A 20987-nucleotide genomic window follows, 5' to 3' on the forward strand; every position below is an offset into this window, starting at 1 on the left:
ACACACAGTGCGCCCACGCGGTAAGTCGGCTTGGCGACGGCCCGGCGTGGCGGTGACCTGGCGGGGCGGGGCGGGGCGGGGCGAGCGATAGCCGCCCCTTTGTTTGGCGTGCTGGGGGAGGGTCGCATTCCCTAGTCCCTGTGCCCGCGCTGCCCGCGGTGCCGTCACCAGAACGCGTTCCGTCCTTGTCGCTCTCATTAAAAACACAATGAGTAGACGCAGCCCCCCCCCCCTCCCTGCCCTTTCCCGCCCTTTTCCAGCCCCTTCCAACCCCCCACCACACGCACGCAACCTTTGTACGGCCTCGAGGTCAAACGCGCAGAGTAACGCTCGGTAATGTTTTTCACGCGCGTTGCCCCTCCCCCCGGCCCTCTCAGGCTGCCGCAGCACGCGCGGAGCCGCCAAGAGGACGCGAGTAGTATGTGGCGCGCAACGCCGCGCAACGCCGGGCAAGATGTGTAGTTCGAATCCGTGGGCAGGGCGGGCGAGGCGAGGCGAGCAAGGCCAAGGGCGCTGCGCAAAACTCCGCACTCCGTACAGTGGTTTGTCGCTCTGCCTCTCTCACGCCCCCAGCAGCGCCTAGGAGCCACTGCTCACAGTACGGGACTTTTCACGATTTTCAGGACCAACACCCAGGCGCAGCCCGGTAACAGGCTGGCTCTCTGTCGCGACCCTGCACCGTAAAACTCAGGTAGAGCCGCCTTTCCCAGCTCCAAGTTTTACCCTGGCTCGAGTCAGAGCGACCATTTTTCGAGACGGCCTATAAACGCTCCATATTGCGCGTTACCCTGCTGCCTCGCTCCTGCAGAGCGATTCTCCGCCTTGTCGCTCTGTCTCTGTCGCACCCGGGCGCGACGCCCCACGAGTGCGAGAGAGACAGAGCGACGAGGCTGGCAAAGCCGCCGCCAGCGGGGAGCGCCTTACCAGCGGCGGGTAGGCAACCCGATCGGCATCCGTGTCCGCGGCTTGCCTGCCTTCCCGGCGCTCGTCTCGACGCGTTTGGAGCTCCAGAGTCGCTAAATGGGACTCGAACCGAACCTATGACCCCACCAATGGATTGCTCTCCGAACGAGGAATCCATTGGTGCGGTCACACGTTCGGTTCGAGTCCTGTTTAGCGACTCTGGAGCTCAAAACGCGTCAGGAGTTTTGGCCGCCTCCACCGGTCTTCTGGCCCACTGTACCGCGAGGCGATCTAAGTGGGCGGGGCAGTGTAAACAGGGACGGGGATCGAAGGGCTGGCAGGGCCGGCAGGGCTCAGGGAGAGCAAGTGGCAAGTGGGGTGGGAATGGGACAGCAGCTTAAGGGCCTGGGCGTGGGCGGCCACATCCGCGGAGCACAGAGCGGCGGCGATGGCAAGCCGACGTGCAAATCCATGCAAGCGACCCGACATTGTTTTTCAACCTTTTTTTGCGTCGGGGCCAGGCGAGGCCATGTGGCTGTTTGACTACGTCGTGCGTGGAATCGTTTCACGCTCCAACGGCCTCACCGTTTTTCACTGAAATTTGAATTTGGCCACTGTGAGTTCGGCGCAAGCATTCAAAGAGAATCCTTCGTACATGCTACAAAACAAACTATATTCGTGTTCGCCATTCCCTTCGTAATATGAGAATTTCGTCGCAAGACACGGTGACGGCCACCTGGCCGGGGCCAGCGCAGATAAAAAGTCACAAAAGACACGATTTTTTTTCTGTTTTCTTTTTCCCCCTCTTGTCTTTTTGTCGGGGATGGCTCCGACCGACACCGCGCGGTCTCTCCGGGAGGACGCGAAGACGCCTCTCTTTTCTTCCAGCTTCCGAGATCCTCGAGCGTTCCCTCAAATTGCTTCCTCGTGGCGAGAGCGAGAGAGCGAGAGAGAGAGAGAGAGAGAGAGAGAGAGAGAGAGAGAGAGAGAGAGAGAGAGAGAGAGAGAGAGAGAGGAGAGAGAGAGAGGAGAGGGAGAGAGAGAAGAGAAGCGAGAGAGAGAGAGAGAGAGAGAGAGGAGAGAGAGAGAGAGAGAGAGAGAGAGAGAGAGCGTGTGTGCACCTGGCCAACGCAATCTGCGTGTACCACTGGACCACATCCGCACCCTCATATTTTCATCCCCGTCTCTGACTATATGTCTGTCTCTCTCTCTCTCCCTCGCGCCTCTCCACTCCAGCGAGGTTCCAGCGAGGCTCCAGCCAGCCTCCAGCCGGCCGAGACGAATGGGCTGCCTACCTGTGCGGCGCAACCGCTCGGGGGAGGGAGTCTGGGCAGCTTGGCGGCACGGCCAGCCCGGCGGTCGTCCGTCGTCCACACTGGTTGTTACGCGAGTCCAGTTGCCCAGTTCGGCCAAGTTCGGCCCGGGCGGCGCGAGGCGAAGCGAGGCGCGTCTTGGCGGCAACGGTGACGTGTGCGGTGTGCGGGGCAGCGGAGCGGCGACAAATGAAATGCAATATTCATGCGGGAAAAAGAGGACAGAGCTCTTCGCTCCTCTGTCTCTCTCGCACTCGCACTCGAGGGCCGCCCGACGTGCGGGTGCGAGTGAGACAGAAGAGCGAGGAGTGCAGACGGCCGAATCGCGCGACAGACGCGTATTAGCCAAGCGGCCTCACCCCGTCGTCGTCTCCGGGACCGGGGGACTCTCGCTTTCTTTCCTTCTTTTTATCTTTCTCTCTCTCTCTCTTCGTTCATTTCCTGATTATGATTTCATTCCGGCCGTACTATATTCAGTTAGTCACAGCGAAACTTTGTTCTCGTCTCCGAGACCGCGTCTCGCTTCGAGTTCGAGTTCGAGTTCGATTCGAGCTTCTGGCTCCGGCTTGCGCTTCTTGCCGATCCAAGCCAAATGGGTGGCGTCCTTCACAAAAAAAAAAAAACTTCACGAGTTCATTATTTCTGTGTCTCCCGCCAAACGACTGTAAACGCAATGGGAAAAAAAATCGTGAATAAAAATGATTTTTCCGAAGCAATAGCTTTTTTTCCGGGCGCACACATGCATTGTGTGGGCGTGTTGTGGCTCCCCGCTGGGCAGTGCATGCGGGGCGTGGGGAGGGGGGGGGGGCCGCGCTGGCCTTCGGGAGGCGCCATGCCCCGCCCCCCGCCCCGCCCCGCCCCGGCCGGCTAAAGCGGGGCCGCAGCGGTCCATGTTGAGTAATCGACCGGAGAAAAGGCGAAAGTGGATAAGAGGACCAGAAACGCGTCAGGTAGTCGATATCAAACGTCGGTGGGCCCGCCGTGCTCCTCCGTGCTTCATGTGTGTGTGTGTGTGTGCGTGTGTGCGTGTGTGTGTGTGTGTGTGTGTGTGCGTGTGCGTGTGTGTGTGCGTGTGTGTGTGTGTGTGTGCGTGTGTGTGTGTAAGTCCGCTGCACCCCAAGCATGACACTTACAATTAAAACGGGAATCCGCGCGGGAATCCCACCATTGACGAGATGTACTTTTTAAGTAGATATCTTTATTGATTTTTTTAGAGCTGTACGTGTGCGTACGGTCTTGCACACTGCCCCCCCCCCCCCTCTTTCTTTCTCTCTCCCACCCACGCATTCACCTGGCCGCGGTTTATAAATAATTTCTTTGGAAACGCTCGCAGTCAAGGTCGAAGAAAACAGCTGACATCGCCTCCTCCGCCGCCGCCCAACGGGAGCAGCGGAGCGCGTCCGCTCTGTCTCTCTCGCACTCACGGGGCGTCCCCACCGGCCGCAAGGCGTGCGAGAGAGACAGAGCGACTGTTCGGAACGGCCCGGCGGTGTCTATGCCTTCCCGTGCGACCCGCCGCCGGGCCGCCGGCGCGGTTCACTCAACTCGCAAGGCATGTGCAACGAGAAACCGTGAACGCGTGTCGGCCGGTGTCGGCGTGTACGTGACCCAGTGTCTCTATTCACACCGTTCCAGCACCGTTCGGCGCCGCGCCGTTTTCACAGTTTTTCCGACCGAATAATGGGATGCCTCGCTATGCTTTCTCCCATGCCGAGTGCGCCAGTGTGCCGCCTTTGCTGTCCCTTGTTGGTCTGGCTTGTTTGCGCTCCGCCTTCCCAGGGCCTTTCGATGCTCTCTGGTCGATGGTCGCGTGGCAAGGCAATGTCACGGCCCGGTCACTCATTGCTTCCACTGCACTGTTAAAAAAAGAAACAGAAAAAAAAGATAAACAAGTCTTTACGTCTTAACTCTGCCCGGTATCGAGTACCCATTATTATCAATCGACGAATAGAAATGAGAATCGACTGATCTGAACCACGATCAAAAACTGCCAACGTTTTGAGGAGTGTTGGCCCCTCGCTTTGAACGAGGGACACGACACCGTGGGACATGAGCGGACTGGACGTATGTCTCATCGATCGGCCGCGTGGCGACGGACGGATGTCGTTTGCTGAACGGCCCATTTTTCCCCGTGCCTGGCCCGGCCTGGCGTGGACAGTGTAAGTCCCCGCCCCGTAAGGCCCCGCCGGCCCTGCAGAGCACACCACTTTGTGGCGCTTTGTGGACGCTTTGTGGTGGCCGCTTCGATCCGCGTCGTCCCTTCCGCGTGGCGTGGCGTGGCGTGGCGTGGCGCTGCAGCGTCGATGCAGTGACAGTGGCGCTGCCAAGGACGCCGGCAACAAGTGGCGTACGCCGTGGCGTTTGGGGAGCAGAACGTCCCCATCCCCGTCGTCGTGGACCTGGCCGTCAAGCTGGCCGTCAAGCTGGCCGTCAGCAATGGAGCAGCAGGCCAAACCAATTTCCACACATTTTGTCATCCCAGAAATTTTCTCTCCGGGAAAGAAACGCGCGTGGCACTGACAGCACTGACGGCTCTGACAGTGCAGTAGGATGTGCTCAGTCACTGCTAGGGTCATCGGCGCGCTGCCCGCCGTCCAGGAGCCCTCCCCCCCCCCCCCCTTGCTTATCGATGCAGGTCAGGCAGCAAGCACCTCGCGGGCTGGCTGGGCAGGGCCGGGCAGAGGCCGAGGAGGGGGCGAGGGTGAAAGGTGGAGAAATGCTGAGGGTGTCCCTGGCCCTCGTACAGCGCGCTCGTCGCTCTGTCCCTCTCGCTCTCACGGCACGCCCTGCGGTGGAGAGAGAGAGAGAGAGAGAGAGAGGCTCGGACTGGCACTGGCCCCCAAAAGGCCCCAGCGGATAAGACCGCAAAAGGCCCCCGATCATCATTATGTTTTTACCCTTCATGACCAACTTTGTGATGCTACCGCCCCCAAACTAGTTGCGGTCAACAGCCTTCCCGATACAGGGCATGAAAGAGTAGGGTCTTAAGAATACTTGGGCGTCGAGGGAGGCCCTTTACTGCAGCTAGATTGGACACAGTGGCCGCCCAAAGTCAGCAAAATCAGCAAATTTCAGAGATTCGACCACTTTTTGACCAACTTGGTCGGAAAATCGTTGCGGTCAAAGCCAAAATCGTTGTGGTCAACGTCTTCCGGATACAGGGCATGAAAGAGTAGGGTCTTAAGAATACTAGGACGTCGAGGGAGGCCTTTTACGGTGACTAGATCGAACGCAGTGGCCGCCCAAAGTCAGCAAAATCAGCAAATTTCCGAGATTCGACCACTTTTTGACCAACTTGGTCGGAAAATCGTTGCGGTCAAAGCCAAAATCGTTGTGGTCAACGTCTTCCGGATACAGGGCATGAAAGAGTAGGGTCTTAAGAATACTAGGACGTCGAGGGAGGCCTTTTACGGTGACTAGATCGAACGCAGTGGCCGCCCAAATTCAGCGAAAACGGCTGCTTGTTGCACTCCGAGGAGCGTCTCGAGGGACGCCGGGAACCTCAACGACTCGCACCGTGCAGGATGGATCGAGACGTGACAACACGTGGCGGGGCGGGGCGGGGCGGGGCGGGGGGGGGGGGCGGGGCGGGGTGGGGCGGGGCGGGCCAGTCGGCACGTGACGGCGACTCAGGGTGAAGGCTTCCGAGCGGCAAGTTCAGGGCGACGGACTTCACCACCCACTGCCGCCAAAGCCGCGGGGAGCCCCCAAAAACTCAGACCGAGGTAGCGAATCCTACCCGTAAACAGACACTTTCGGTCACTCGTGCCAGCTCGGCGGCGGGCGGTGCAGGCAGGCCACAGCTCGGCACGGGTAGTACCAACAGCGGCCACCTCGCTCGGGTCTATGTATTTTTTTTCATACACAATTTTAAAATCTATCTTTGGAATGAGCCCGCATACTACCCCGTACAAGAAAACCAAACGAGTATCATCTGCTTTCATTAACGTTCGTTGAATGCGATTTTTTTTATTGGAGCTGGTGACGTCAGCGCTGCCCCAGTCCGGGCCACAGGCCGTTTCCAGGAAAGTGACACTCGCATGCATGCTGCAGGGAATTCCCTGCGACACGGCACTGCCAAGCGAGGACGGCCATGCAAAACGGCGTCCATATTTAAGGGATAAGTCGCCTAATAATAGCGTCGCACGAAATTCCGGATTTCAGCGGAGCGGACGACGAGAGTCGTAAACAGCGGAGAATTAAAATAAGAAAAAAGCCTCACACCTGCTTGTAAAGTCTTATTTGCTGGTATTTGCGGCGTTTGTCCTCGTGTTTGCAGTTTCGCGACCTTCAGCACCTACCTACCACTCTCTGCTATCGCCGCTGTCCACATCACGAAAAAAAGCAGATAACCTCCTAGACTCCAAATTCGTGTATTATCCCAATGACTCATCGAGGGAGTTGCTCATGAGGTAAAATTCCGTTTGCTGTGACCTTGTACTTTTTGATGGTGTAGGCACGTTGACGCCAGGGTGCGGACTCTACAGTGTAATTGCCGTTGGGTGAATCTTTAATCCTCCAGTGACAGTCATCGAGTTTGTGTTTCTCCCTGCGGATGGCTTATACTGCCCCGTGTGGTGCTGGTGACACCCGCTGACGCTCCACCGCCACATCGCGGACAGTACTGTCCAAATTATCCCCCCTGATGGACCAAATCTACTCCCTGACTGCCAACATTTTGCTATCACTGATTGCCGGAATTGGCGCCAACGTTAACAATTTCTGTTAAACTAAATCGCATTTGTTCCAATATGTTTGTAAAGTTTCGAGTTGGTTTCTGGAGGGTTAGGCTGCTTGTTTGGTTGATTTTGGCGCCAAGTCGGTGGCCTGGCGGTGTCCACTGATACTGCAGGGCGTGCGGGCGGCGGTCTTGCGTGCCGGACGGGGCAGGGCGTATCTACAACGGCCTTGGCAGTGGCGGGGCGGGGTGGGGCGGGGCGGGGCGGGGCGGGGATGAAGGCCCCTCTGGGTCCCCGTCCAAGGGATGCGCCCCCAGTGGGGCCCCGCCGGGCATGACAGTTTTGAACACAGCGGTCCCCAGTGAGGGCGCCGCTCTGACGTCAGCGCACACCGGCTATCATTGTAGTACCAGTTTAGCCGACACTCGGAAACACTAGTGGAATCCTTTATGAAGTGAGTCTTTGCTGGCTGCCGTTGAAGGATCGGCCGGGCTTCTGCCCCCAGGTCCAGCGCTGGCTAGAGATGGGGTGTGTAGTTTGTGGACTCGATATTCCCAGCCAGTATAACACAGCCCGAGGCGGGCGAATCCGTCTTGAGGCCGTGTCTGGACCGTTCGCCCCGCCCCGAGTTGCTCAAGTACACTTCCGACTCGCGGTGTACCCCCGGGCTGGGCCTCTTGGTCTCCGTGCGCTGCGTTTGGCAGGTTGAATGAAGCCGATCCCGATCGTTCCAATTCGGAGAAAAGACGGAAGTGGAGGGCAAGCTGGAGGGTCATTCAAGGACTACGAGCATTTCGTGCTGCTGCACTGAAAAAAAAAACTTCTAAAACCGTGCTTGCTTCTTTTTACGTCAGCCCGGCGCAACAGTCCGGAGCGGAGAGGTCCCCTCCTGTGGCGTGCTAAGTACACATTCTGGAGATCTGTGTTTGTGCTTCGGCCCTAAAATCATACCTTCTGCTGTACTACCTTTCCGGCACCAGAGACGACGTTTGTTAACGGCCATTCAAAACCGAAAAGACGCTCTCTTCTTTAAAAAAATATTAAAGAGTTTTATTTTTTGAGCAGGCCTTTCATGTCGGAACTGAGTTTCGGCGAAGGCAGGCGTCATCAGGGCGTGGAAGGACCTGCCGCCGGCCTAGGGGCGGAGTGGAGGGCTCTCCACAGCAGTCAAGGCAAAGCTCAGCTCAGCTCCACGGACCAAACCAAAAAGGAAGACAAATAAATAAAATAGGGCGGAACGCCCCCGCTTTAAAAAAAATGGATTTACTGCGCTAGTGTTCCTTAAAAACCGGATCTCAGCGAGCGGCGGCGGACCTCCTCCGGGCCGCGGGCGGCTGGGTGGCGAGTGACCTTGCTGCCGGTCGTTCTTGCCGCTGCGGACTCCGGGCCGCGGACTCCGGGACGCGGACTCCGGGACGCGGACTCCGGGACGCGGACTCCGGGACGTGGACTCCGGGACGCGGACTCCGGGACCTCGACTCCGGGACGCGGACTCCGGGACGTGGACTCCGGGACGCGGACTCCGGGACCTGGACTCCGGGCCGTCCGCGGGGGTTCCTGGCTTGCCCCGGCTTGGCTTGCCCGGAGCCACTCCACTCTTCGCCGGCACATCGCCACGGAATGCTCCGGCGGCTCCGGCACTCCGACCGCGAAGCCGGCGCGGTGGCCGGGCAGGCCGGGCAGGCCGGCGGCAGGCCGCAGGCCGGCAGGGGCCGGTGCCGCCGCGGAGCCGCGGTGGGCCTGGAGGTGGTAGATGGTGGAGGTGGTGGATGCGGAGGTGGAGGGGCAGAGTGGGGGGCCGGAGGAGGGGATGTAGGTCGCATATAAAAGGCGGCCATAGCCGCGGTCGCAGTTCCACAAGGCAAGCGAGCGCGGCAAGATGGCGTGGGGCAGGCGTTGTGTCGTAGGCTTAGTGCTCCTCGGACTGGTGGCTGCGGCGTGCGCCCTCGAAGAGAGAGGTGAGTGCAACCCGCCTTCGACCGAACACCAAGTGCCAGTGCAGTGCAGTGTCAAAGTGTTCCGTTTCTTGCGCGTGTGTGTGTGCGTGCGTGCGCGCAAGTGTGTGTGTGAGTGAGTGTGGGTGAAGGGGTGGGGGGACAGCACGACGTCGAGTGACATGATTAATATGTTGTGTTTTCAACAAGAATAATTTGCAACAACGCCTCCAGAAGAGATGTGTCTGTGTGTGTGCGTGTGTGTGAGCGTGTGCGTGCGCCGGTCGGTAATGGATCCCCTTACTTTTTGGAGCTCATCTCCGCGGATCGGTCCCAGGAAGTGAGCCGCGTGTCGTAACGAGCTCCAGCAGCGGAGCGGCTCGGCCCCGTCATCGAATGCCCGAGTCTTGTTTTCAAGCAAAAAAACAAACAACATCATCAACAACAAAAACAAAACGAGGCTCCGGGAGGGGGGAGGGGGGCCGTGCGGCGTCTCTGGCTGGGTCAGTGCGTGACCGCCGATCCAATAACAGAACGAGGTCAAATTTGAGCTTTTCAATAATTACGTATTCCAAAGACGTGCCGGCCTCTGTTCAGTCCGTGACAGAAAGCAACATGTTGACGTTTTTGTTGTTGTTTGCTGCCGGCATCGATGATGCCGAATTGTTGTTGTTGTTTGAAGTGGGCCTCATTCGCCATTGGTTGCGTGGATGGGCGCGTCCCCGATAATGACGCACCGACAACTTTCTTCGTGCCCGGTAGCTGGACCTGCAGCTGGCGGAGGGCGGAGGGGGGAGGGGGAGGGGGGATGCGTCCCCGGATGTGTTTGCGGTCCTGGCCGCCCGCTGCAACCCGTTCCCCCCGTTGCGTGGCACACTGCTGCAGCCCAAGACGGCCCTCTTCGCGGAAACGAGTGTTTGCGCGCCACAAATAATTCATCAGCGTCGGCTTTTGGCGTCGTTGGGGTCTCTTTTCATCCAATTTTAATTAAATTTTTTGTTTGGAAAAAAAAATTGTTTGACAGTTTCTTTTTTTAAATTAAGTTTACCCGGCGCCACAGGGGTGCCAGTGCCTTAGGATTCTTTTTTTAGAGCCCTGTAGTAATTTTTTTAAGTCAAAAACAACAATTTTTGTTCAAAAAAATTGTAAAACAACATTTCAAAATAACGGTGTTTTTGTTGTTTTCTTAAGTTCTTAAAAATAAAAGCAATTTTAACGCGTACCCCTGCTGGCGGGCCGCTTTTGGCTTTCGTTCCGGGCCCGTTGTGCCGGCAGTGCCGGCAGGGAAGTCGATTTGTTTCGACAGTCGGTCGGATTAACGACCGCGCGAAATCTTTGTCGACGCGACTCGCCGTGCTTCCTCCTCGTCGTCGTCCTCGCCGAGTTCCCCCCGTGCTTTCTCTGCCTTTTCCTGACAGATGCTAAAAGCCCCCGTCGGCCCCGAAGGCGTAGCGTTACGCGGCTCACCTGCCCCCCGTGCCTCCACTGCCGTCGTCCCCCCCCCCCCCCCGGTCCGGAAGTCACGTCGCCACAGCCACGCTTAATATTCAATATCTCACCGCCGAACGAACGGCAACCAGTCGGCCGGGCTGCTTGAGGTTGCTCGGGGCTTGAGGTTGCGGGGCCTCAGGAGAGGCAACGCCTGGAGAGGTTCCTAGAGAGGCCCCTTTGAGGATGCCCTGGGTAAGCCCTTTGACGGACACCCCGTGGGCCGTCCTCCAGGCCGGTGGCTGCACTGCGGTGACGCGTGGCGTCGCGAGGCAGCCGCAGCCGCATTGACTCTGTCGGATGTTCCTCGACACCGGCGCCCCGCCCCGCCCCGCCCCGCCCCGCGGAGTCAAAGCGCAGTAAGTGATTGCACGTGACTCTTCCTAGTGTCGACACGTGTTGCCTAACGGCCAGGGGCGCCGCGACGGCGGCTGCTGTCACTGTTCCGGTTCTGCTAGGCGTCCACCCCGCCCCGACCCGCCCACCCCACCCCGGCGGCGGTGCTCCCTTTCGTAAGTCCGCGCGGCTGATCGCAGATCGTTTTCGTGACGCGTTTTTGCAGTGGGACGAAGACGCGCGAGCGAGGCGGGGTCACCGTGTGACGGCATCGCGCCGCCGACAAAATGTTGAGCAAAAGTCGTTGTCCGTCGGCGTGCTCGCTCACACGACGCCGCGGCGTGGTGGCCCGCGGCCTAGGCGGGCGTGGCGGTCGACGCCCAGTCGCTCCGAACTGTCGCCTCGTCGCCCTGTCTCTCTCGCACCCCTACGAGTGCGGCAGGGACGGCCGCCAGCATCCCTGCGGGGGTGTCGCCGTGTCACCATTGTCCGCGTCTGCGCGTTTGCACAACGCCTCGCGGACACCGCCTTCTTGAGTCACCGAGTGGAGTGACATCACTGACGAGACGAGGCCGTCATCCTCCCGATACACCAGCATCCCCGCCTCGCCCCCGGGCCACCAGGGTTTTACGTAATTTGGATTCCGCGGCACGCGTGCGCCGTGCCACGCCGCCGTGCTCTGCCGCACCCGGAGACCGGCGCGACGGTGGCGGCAGGGTGAGCTCGCCGAAGAGGCCGCCCCGCCAGGCGCCGGCCGCTGTCCGCGACCACGCCGTCGACGACGACGGTCAGGTGCAACGTCACCGCGCGGCCCCCGCGACCGGCCGGGCCGCTCAGCTGTGCGGTTTTCGACGTATTACAGCAGCGGCCGGCTCCGCCTGTGTGTGTGCATGTGTGCGCGGCTTCGGCTTCTCGACCCAGACGAGACGGCCGGGGCGCGCAGCGCGCAGGCGGGGCAGCCTTTACATAACCGTAAACAATCGGCAAGTCCGTCCCGTCCCGTCCCGTCCCGCCCTGGGGAAGCCAAGCCGCCAAGCCGACAAGTCTGGCAAGTCGGAGGGGCGCGGCCGGCGCGGCGTACTCGCTACAACGACCCGGACCGACCCGGACCGGTCTGGCGGGGCCCCGGCGCCCCGACGGGGGCACTGCAGGCGGACTGCGAACAGTGTCTTCGTCGCTCTGTCTCTCTCGCACCCTTGCGGCACGCCGCGTGACTGCGAGTGAGACAGGCCGCGTCGCGCCCTTTTATAGTGGGCGTTCATTCGCGCGTCGCTCTGGCCGATGTGCGGCCCGCCCATGAGGATTGCCACAACAATGGTGACGTCCAGGTGACACCGGCCCTCCACTTCTCGCACTTCTTCTTCTTCTCCTCGCCACGACCTTGAGATGACTGAGGGGCTTCCAGTGGCGACGCGGGCCGCTCAGGTCGTTTCCAACTTTTATTCACTTTCCCTTTCTGAAGAGGAAGCCGCTATGCCGCGGTCGGCGGGGCGCGGCGGGGCGTGGCGGGGCGTGGCGGGCCGTGGCGGGGCCGCGGGCTCGGCGGCGATGCGCGTACTTAGAGAAGCCAGCCCGCCATGCCACGACCCACACCGCCCCGCCACACCCCGCCGCGCCCTTAGCGCCATAAAACACCTGTTGGGCCAAATCTCCCGCCATCGCTCACCGCCACTAACTCATGCAGCGCCCCGATTTTACTGCCGACTCGTAAATCGTGTTTCAACAAACGCGCAATTTTTCCATGTTTTCTCGTGTATTTTTGCGGCGCTGCGGAGGAAAAACTTTTTCGGAAGAAAAATGGCGCGTGGAAGCTGCCGCGAGGGGAAGGCGGGCGGCGCGCTTTGCGGGAACCACCTGCCGAGCGGTTCCGAACTGCGTCGCTCTGTCTCTCTCGCACCCTCGCGGGTCGCTCCATGAGTGCGACAGAGACAGAGGCATCGGTCTGCTGCAGCTGCAGTGGTGAGCAGTGCCGCCGGAGGCGCCGGAGTGGTGTCTCATCTCACGGCAACCCGCGGCGCCGCGGACTCCCCGGGGCTATTGCGTGGCGGGGCGGGGCGGGGCGGGGCGGGGGGCCTCTCGCCGGCAAACAGCTGAGCATCTGTCGGAAGAAACCAATCGCACCGCACGGCAACAAAGAAGAGACAGAGAGAGAGAAAGGGGATGGCGTCAACAAAACGCGCGAGAACTTATTCCCAGATGAAATATGACAGCGGGAAGGAAAGCATAGAATATTTTCGTTTTTATCTACACAATCGATTGGGTTTGTTTTGCCTCATGCACGGAACGATGGCTGCGGAGGCCGCGGCTAAAGTGTGACAAAGGACGCCAGCAAAAAAAAATTAAAAATTTCAACTTTTTGCTGAAGTTAGTCCGGAAATGATGATCTATTTCTTTTTTGCCGGAACGCCATTTTCAATCTCGCACTGCTCCGGCGCGGAGGCCGGCGATGGCCGCGCAGTCCGGACCCCCCGGGGACGGAAAACGAAGATGGAGAATTGGGGCTGCAGAGGCAGAATAAGGAAGAATGGTGTTTGGGGCGGGGTGGGCCGGGGGTGTGCTGCAGGCGGAACGTGAGCGCGCGCGCGCGCGTGTGTGTGTGTGTGTGTGTGTGTGTGTGTGTGTGTGTGTGTGTGTGTGTGTGTGTGTGTGTGTGTGTGTGTGTGTGTGTGTGTGTGTCCGTGTGTGTGAGGGGTTCGGGTGGGGCAGGAGCCCAGCAGCGACGCCGCTACCCATATTGTTATTATTTTTATTTCTCTCTTCTTTTTTATCTGGCGCGGGCTGCAAAAGCACCGCACTAAAATTTTAAACCAAAACACCCGATGCACTTCTTTTTTGTGGGAGAGTGACGCAGACGCCTTCCTGGCCCGCCCATCGCGGCCCTCGTTAGCTCTGTTTACCCAACGCGTGCGAGAGAGAGAGAGAGAGAGAGAGAGAGAGAGAGAGAGGAGAGAGAGAGAGAAAGAGGAGCAGCACGCAGCACGCCACTTCGGTACGCTCGCGTGCGCAGAGCGCGGCAATGTCCCACTGCAGCCACTGATGTGCACACTCACACACTCACACGGACGCACCCGGCGCTGCAGGCTGCACTGCAGATACTGCGGCACTACACTGGCAGGTGCGACTGGCTGGCCTAAACAGATGCCGAGCGCGCGCACCGCTTGCTGCCGCAGAGTGTTCAAATATACACACCCTACGAAGGAGCCGCCGCCGGCACGCTGCGTCGGTCGCGTGAGTTGCCCGAGAGGACGCGTCGAACACGTGTCGGGTTCGTGTCGGCCACTGTTAAGGACGTGGTGTTGTTGTTGTTGTTGGGCTGGCCCGGCCGGCCTGGACGAGTTCCCCCAGAGAAGGTCAGCCTAGGCCCCCGCGCTGCTCCCATTGCGACACCGATCGAGTCCAGATGGAGGCGTGAACAACGGCGCTAATCCTGGAGGACGAAACCGCGGCGCCACCGCGACACTGCCAAATCGCGCGGCCAGTGACAAAAGCAGTGCCGCCGCGTCGCCGCGTTGCCGCCTGCGCGGTGTCGTCAGCCCTGCCTCGGCCTCGGCGTCGGCGGCGTCCTCCCAGAGCATTGTCCGGGCGACCTGGCTGGCGCTGTGCTGGCACACCGGCAGGCCGACGGGGCGGGGCTGTTCTATCCAAAAACTGGTCGCACGCAGACACCGAAAAAAGCGGCTGTCTTCCCCAGGCCCTACGCACAACGCGCACTTTCCTGCGTCTTTTTATTTTTCCCGTCATTTTTTTTTGCGAGAGGACGCTTGCCCTTTTACCTCCATATTCTGCCCATTCCATCGGCAAAGTCCGGCTTCTATCCCGCTGACAACAACACGTTAGCGGCGTGCACGTGTGTGGGTGTGAGGGTGTGTGGGTGTGGGCACCCACAGCAGTAATCCCCCTCCCGCCGTCACTGCCCCGCATTTCAATTATTTATCGCCTTGACAGTTATACAGGATCGATGCCAGTCGGGGCCGCCACGGTCATTGTCAATGTCGCTTTGGCAGTCGGACTCCCCTGGACGCGGGGACACTCGGACAGGAAGCCGAGGCGAGGCGGGGCGGGCGGGGCGGGGCGGGGCGGGGCGGAGCATAAAAGTTGAAACGCAGCGGAAGCGGCAGAAGCGAAGGGAAGGGAGGGCGTCGAGCTCGGGGAAAGGCGTCGCGACGCGTCGCGGTGTGCTGCAGGCTGACGAGCCTCTCTCTCACTGTCTCTCTCGCACTCGCTTGCCGGTGTGCCGCCCCGCGGGGGTGCGAGAGAGACGGCGGGATGCACGCATGCACCGTGCGTGTCACGTCCGCGGGGCGCGACGCGGCGAGCACGACATCTACTCGCCTCCTCATTTTCGTTTTCGTTTTTGCTTTTCGGAAGTGCTCGCCTCGCGCGGCTCCCCTGCATTCGGATGCAGCGTCCGATCGCTTTCTCCACGTCTGGCGGCGGGAAATCGGAAACCGTACTTGGAAATCGGCGCGCGTCGCTCTGTCTCTCTCGCGCGCCTAGGGGACGCCGCTGGGGTGCGACAGAGACAGAGCGACTCTTAGCGGAGTCGGTCTCTGCAGCGCAGCGAGGAGGTTAATCTCCGATTCGTCAATGATGAGCGATAGGAAAGGCGGCTGTCAATGAGGCGTGCAAGTGCCGCCCCGCCCCGCCCCGCCCACGGTGCGCCACCGCAGTGGGCGATGCCTGCACTGCCTGCGATGCCGCTGCCCCGCTAACCGGGTCATAGCAGACGCCACGGCGGCGCGGCGACCGCGACACCACGCAATGCAGCGCGGACAATCAGGCGCACTCTTCCAGTGGTTTTCCGGGTTCCCGCGCAAACGGACGGACAGACGGACTGACGGAGAGACGGACAGACAGACAGACAGGCAGACAGACAGACAGGCAGACAGACAGACAGACAGGCAGACAGACAGACAGACAGACAGACAGACAGACAGACAGACAGACAGACTGACAGACAGACAGACAGACAGACAGACAGACAGACAGACAGACAGATAGACAGGCAGGCAGACAGACGGGCTGTCCTATCAATCACGGTGTTGTCTCGCTTCATCATGACGCGCAGACGTCCGAGGGACGGGCCGGGGGCGGCGGGCCGGAGGGTCGAAAGCAAAGTAGCGAAATGGCGGAATCATTGTTGGACTGCCTCGCCCTGCCTCGCCCTGGCCGGCAGCCTGGCAGCCCTGAAATACGACGCAGCCGGGAATCCCATTACCTAAATGTTGTGTTGTGTCGCTGGACCGCCCGGCCCGCGGCACCGGCAGAGAGAGAGAGAGAGAGAGAGAGAGAGAGAGAGAGAGAGAGAAGAGAGAGAGAGAGAGAGAGAGACGATGCAGGGCCGAGCAGGGCGTGGGATGGATAAGGATAGTCGTGGTGCGCTGTCCTTGTCACTGCCAAGAATGGCCAATGAGTGTGCGACGATCAAAAGGCATTTCGTAGTATGTGGACAGCCCACACTGCCATTCGGAAAAACTTAAATCTTTTCGTTTTGGCGCGGTGACTACTGTTTCTGACCGAGTCCCCCGTTGTGTCCACAGCAAGATGGAGGCCCAGCAACCCCAGGACGAGGAGGGCGGCCCCGCAACCCGTCCCCAGGAGGTGGCGGCGGCAGGCGGAGGAGAGCTCAAAGAAGGAGGAGAGCTTCGAGGCCGAGCTCTGCAAGGACAAGGACGCCGGCGAGTGGTTCCGACTTGTGGCCGGTGAGGGCGACAACTGCCGAGACGTCATCCAGTGCACATCATCGGTAAGTCCTCGCGCAGCGCAGTGGTTATCGCGCTAGCCTACGGAGCGCAATGTCAGAGGTTCAAATCTTCGAGTTAATTTTTTTTTACCCGATTTTAAGGAGTAGTCCTCTGGGGAAAATTTTCTGTTTTCAGCAGAAAAAACGTTTTGTTGCTGTTTTAAGCATGCGGCTCCTTGCCTCGGCGACCCACGGTTGAACGCAGCGCCCCGCATGCCCGCGGCATCAGAGAGGGAGAAAAGAGGTGGGGGAAGGGGGCACATCTGGTCGAGCCCTTGGCCTTCCTGGACCGTTGTTACGCAACCACGGCGGACCTAATTCGTGTACATCCGTCCGTCCGTCTGTCCGCTCCCCTCCCAGTCCGACTGTCTTGCCCTTGCCGTCGGGGCGCGTGGCGCGACTGCGAGCTGGGACTCCCAGCCTGGGAGCGCCGTGCTGGGTAGGCCGCCGCGGCGTCGCGCGACACGGGTGCGCGAAGGGCCTGCCTACCTCGCAGGCGCTCCGACGCGCGCTCTGTCTCTGTCGCACTTAAGCGCGCCTCGGGCCGGGCGTCTTGGTTGGACGCTTTGGCGCCGCACCGCTTGCCAATGGAATTTGGCAGCCTCGCCTTGGCTGCGTCTGGGGAATCCTTTCACTATCGCTTCTGCCCGCTCGGCCGGGCGCGGCGCGGGTCCGCGTGCCCCCGCGACGACCGCGGCGGTCGCAGCCGATGTCTCGGCCGTTGGCCTGCCGCACCCTGGCCCCGGCGACGTCCCGGCGACGTCCTGGCGACGTCCTGGCGACGTCCCAGCGGCGCGGAGTGCGAGTGGGGCTGACCTTTCGGCCGCCAAATAGACCGCCTTCGGCCCCTTCGGCCCCGTCGGCATCACCCCTCGCGAGTGTCCTTTCGCGTGACCTTCAGCCGGCCGGGGTCCTGGAGGACTCGCGAGGCGCCGGCCGAGACACCGAGGCTGTCGCCGCACTGCGCGCCGCACTGCGCGCCGCCCGGCCGTGACATCAGTCACTCCAGGATGTTGTTTATGTTGTTGTTTTTCCAGCCACCGAGTCGAAACCGTTTCCATGCCTAATGCTCGTTCTCCCGGCGTGCCCCACAGGGTCTGCAGGCCATCCGATGCCCCGCTGGCCTGTACTTCGACATCGAGAAGCAGACCTGCGACTGGAAGGACGCCGTCAAGAACTGCAAGCTCAAGAACAAGGAGCGCAAGGTGAAGCCGCTGCTCTACACCGACGAGCCCCTCTGCCAGGTCAGTACCGCTTTTGTTGTTGTCTTCGCTCTGGTTTCCCTCTCTTGCCGTTGTTGTTGCTTTTGCTGCCGCGTAGACGAGTCCAGTAATTGCCGTCCTCAGAAACCGCCGGCGTCACTTTTAATGAGAAGCGTTTTCGGCAGTTTCAACGAGGAAAAGTAATTCCTGCCACTAAATCTTCCCGCCGCTGGGAGGTCGCGCTCCGAAGCCGCGCGACGCCAGACTCCGAAACTTTTGCCCCAACTTTTCAGTTTTCTCAGAATAATGAGCCGCTGGTGAATCCAGAGAGCAGACTGCAGTGCGCAGGGGCTGCTCTCTGTCGCCTGCACTGTGTTTGAGGTGTGTGCTGACGACCTGTTCTGCGCAGGACGGCTTCCTGGCCTGTGGTGACGGCGCCTGCGTCGAGAGGGGACTCTTCTGCAACGGCGAGAAGGACTGCAACGACGGCTCCGATGAGAACTCTTGTGGTGAGTAATGATTCCTCCCATCCTTGTCCCTCTCTCTCTCTCTCTCTCTCTCTCTCTCTCTCTCTCTCTCTCTCTCTCTCTCTCTCTCTCTCTCTCTCCCTCTGCCGCGCGGCGTCCTTTATTTCCACTTTTATATTTTCTCGTCTGCGGGCTGATGCCGAACTGTGCTTTATTTCGTCGCTCTGTCTCTCTCGCACTCGTGGCGGGCCAGCCGTCGGGCTGCGAGAGAGACAGAGAGCCGCTGGCAGCAGCGCGTCATCTCGGCTTGACATGAAGAAAGCCCCTGTCAAGGCTAATCCCCATGTATAGCATACGGGCAGTAAAAGCAGAGACTTGTAAACGGGGCGACCAGGCCAGTCGATGTGGCGGGGCGCTCTGGCGGTCTGCTCTCCGCAAGGCCCAGACATTTTACAGCCCGCTGCAGAGCACTGGAGCCAGAGCACTGGAGTCTGGAGTACTCCGGGAGGGGGCAGCGACCAGTAGCGAGCGGCCCGTCGGCCCACAGTTACAGTGTCCTCCTCTAGGCCTCCAGGCCCCGCCTGCAACACACACAGTGTGCTTGTCTCCCCCTCCTCCGCTTGACTGCCCCAAGCCGTCTAGCGGATCCGGAGAGTCGAGTTGTCGCTCTGTCTCTCTCGCACCCCTGCGCGACGCCCCTTGAGTGCGACAGAGACAGCGCGACGAGAGCGAGTCTGGCCGGCGGCCGACATGATTGCTTTCTCCAGATTGCTGGCGGAATGATTTTATTAATTTGGGCGGCGAGGCGGACGAACACGAGGGGGAGGGGGGGACACTCACTTGACATTTTCTAATGTCCCGACGGCAAATTGATCCCCATTTCGACGGCCATGCCCCGCAGACATCGAGAACGACCCGAACCGCGCCCCGGCCTGCGACCCCGCCGTGTGCGTGCTGCCGGACTGCTTCTGCTCCGAGGACGGCACCACCATCCCCGGCGACCTGCCCTCCAAGGACGTGCCGCAGATGATCACCATCACCTTCGACGACGCCATCAACAACAACAACATCGAGCTGTACAAGGAGATGTTCAACGGCAAGCGCAAGAACCCCAACGGCTGCGACATCAAGGCCACCTTCTTCGTGTCCCACAAGTACACCAACTACTCCGCCGTGCAGGAGACCCACCGCAAGGGCCACGAGATCGCCGTGCACTCCATCACGTGAGTCCCGGGTTCGAATCCCCGTACTTTATTTTTTTCGGGCGAGGGTCTCTAACTTTTGTTGTTGTTTTTGCCCCCGCAGTCACAACAACGACGAGCAGTTCTGGAGCAACGCGACGGTGGACGACTGGGCCAAGGAGATGGCCGGCATGCGCATCATCATCGAGAAGTACGCCAACCTGACCGACAACTCGGTGGTGGGCGTGCGCGCGCCCTACCTGCGCGTGGGCGGCAACAACCAGTTCACCATGATGGAGGAGCAGGCCTTCCTGTACGACTCGACCATCACGGCGCCGCTGTCCAACCCGCCGCTGTGGCCCTACACCATGTACTTCCGCATGCCGCACCGTTGCCACGGCAACCTGCAGCACTGCCCCACGCGCTCGCACGCCGTCTGGGAGATGGTGCTGAACGAGCTGGACCGCCGCGAGGACCCCAACTTCGACGAGAACATCCCCGGCTGCGCCATGGTGGACTCGTGCAACAACATCCTGACCGGCGACCAGTTCTACAACTTCCTGAACCACAACTTCGACCGGCACTACGACCAGAACCGCGCCCCGCTCGGCCTCTACTTCCACGCCGCCTGGCTCAAGAACAACCCCGAGTTCCTGGACGCCTTCCTGTACTGGATCGACGAGGTGCTGGCCAACCACAACGACGTGTACTTCGTGACCATGACCCAGGTGATCCAGTGGATCCAGAACCCGCGCACCATCGCCGAGGTCAAGAACTTCGAGCCCTGGAGGGAAAAGTGTGTGGTGGAGGGCAAGCCGGCCTGCTGGGTGCCGCACTCGTGCAAGCTCACCAGCAAGGAGGTCCCCGGCGAGACCATCAACCTGCAGACCTGCATCCGGTGCCCCAACAACTACCCCTGGCTCAACGACCCCACCGGCGACGGCTTCTTCTAAGTCATTTTACCATTTCTCGTCAATCCCTCCCTCACGATGGACTACACTGTGAAAAAAAAAACGAAAAAAATGTTGTTGAGCGCTCGTGAAGCGAACCGTGCGGTGTGACCTCCCAGAAACTTTTCAACTGTGTTGAAGCTCTCTCGTTGCCATTGCTGCCACTCTGTGATGAATTGGCGCCACTGCGCGGGAAGCGCGCGAACATTCGAATCGGTTAGGTTGGGCGCGGCCTGTGGCGAGGCGGGAGGCTGGTCGCGCCGACGCAGGCGGGGGATGTACTTAAAAAACGAGACGAAAAGACTGTCGAGGGGTTGGGGCCCTCCGTGGCCCCACTGGCAGGGGTCCCCACGGCCCCCGTCCGGTAGTCGACCCGTTCCTTGTGTAACAGGCCGCGGTGGGGGGCCCGGTGGGGCCCGAGGCCAGCAGGGCCGCGGGGCGGGGCCCCGGCAAAGACGAACCGCCCGACTGGGGCTTATTTAAACTGTGATGTTTCGGGTCGGATGAGCGGTCCTAAATATCTCTCTTACGTACTCTATTAATGTTATTAATTTTTCTCAAAAGTACGGAATCGCGTACTCAGTCACGTCAGGAAGACAAACCGTTTGAACAGTGAGAGTTATTTTTATTAAAAAATATAAAAGTTTGATTGTAAAAAAAATATAAAAAATTGAAAATCTTCGTGGCGTGTGTCTTTTTTACTTCCAGTGCTTCATGTAGGTGATTTGTAAACCCGGACAGTACGGCCATCATGGCACTCTCGTGAGCGTGGCTGCGAGTTACCGATACCG

At 60.1% G+C, this 20987-nt stretch overlaps 1 protein-coding gene across 1 annotated transcript; it reads left to right on the top strand.

Annotated features, from left to right (window-relative positions):
* The first annotated feature begins 8736 nt into the window (after positions 1–8736).
* Positions 8737–20260, top strand: LOC117639535. The gene is made up of 6 exons (XM_034375296.1): positions 8737–8853; positions 16194–16399; positions 17491–17640; positions 18008–18107; positions 18967–19288; positions 19371–20260. The coding sequence occupies exons 1-6, from the start codon at positions 8775–8777 to the stop codon at positions 20197–20199; spliced, it is 1686 nt and encodes a 561-aa protein (XP_034231187.1). The 5' UTR covers positions 8737–8774; the 3' UTR covers positions 20200–20260.
* Positions 20261–20987: the final 727 nt, after the last annotated feature.

The sequence above is a fragment of the Thrips palmi genome, unplaced genomic scaffold (assembly GCF_012932325.1).
Source record: "Thrips palmi isolate BJ-2018 unplaced genomic scaffold, TpBJ-2018v1 HiC_scaffold_11, whole genome shotgun sequence".
NCBI classification, from domain to species: Eukaryota; Metazoa; Arthropoda; class Insecta; order Thysanoptera; family Thripidae; genus Thrips; species Thrips palmi.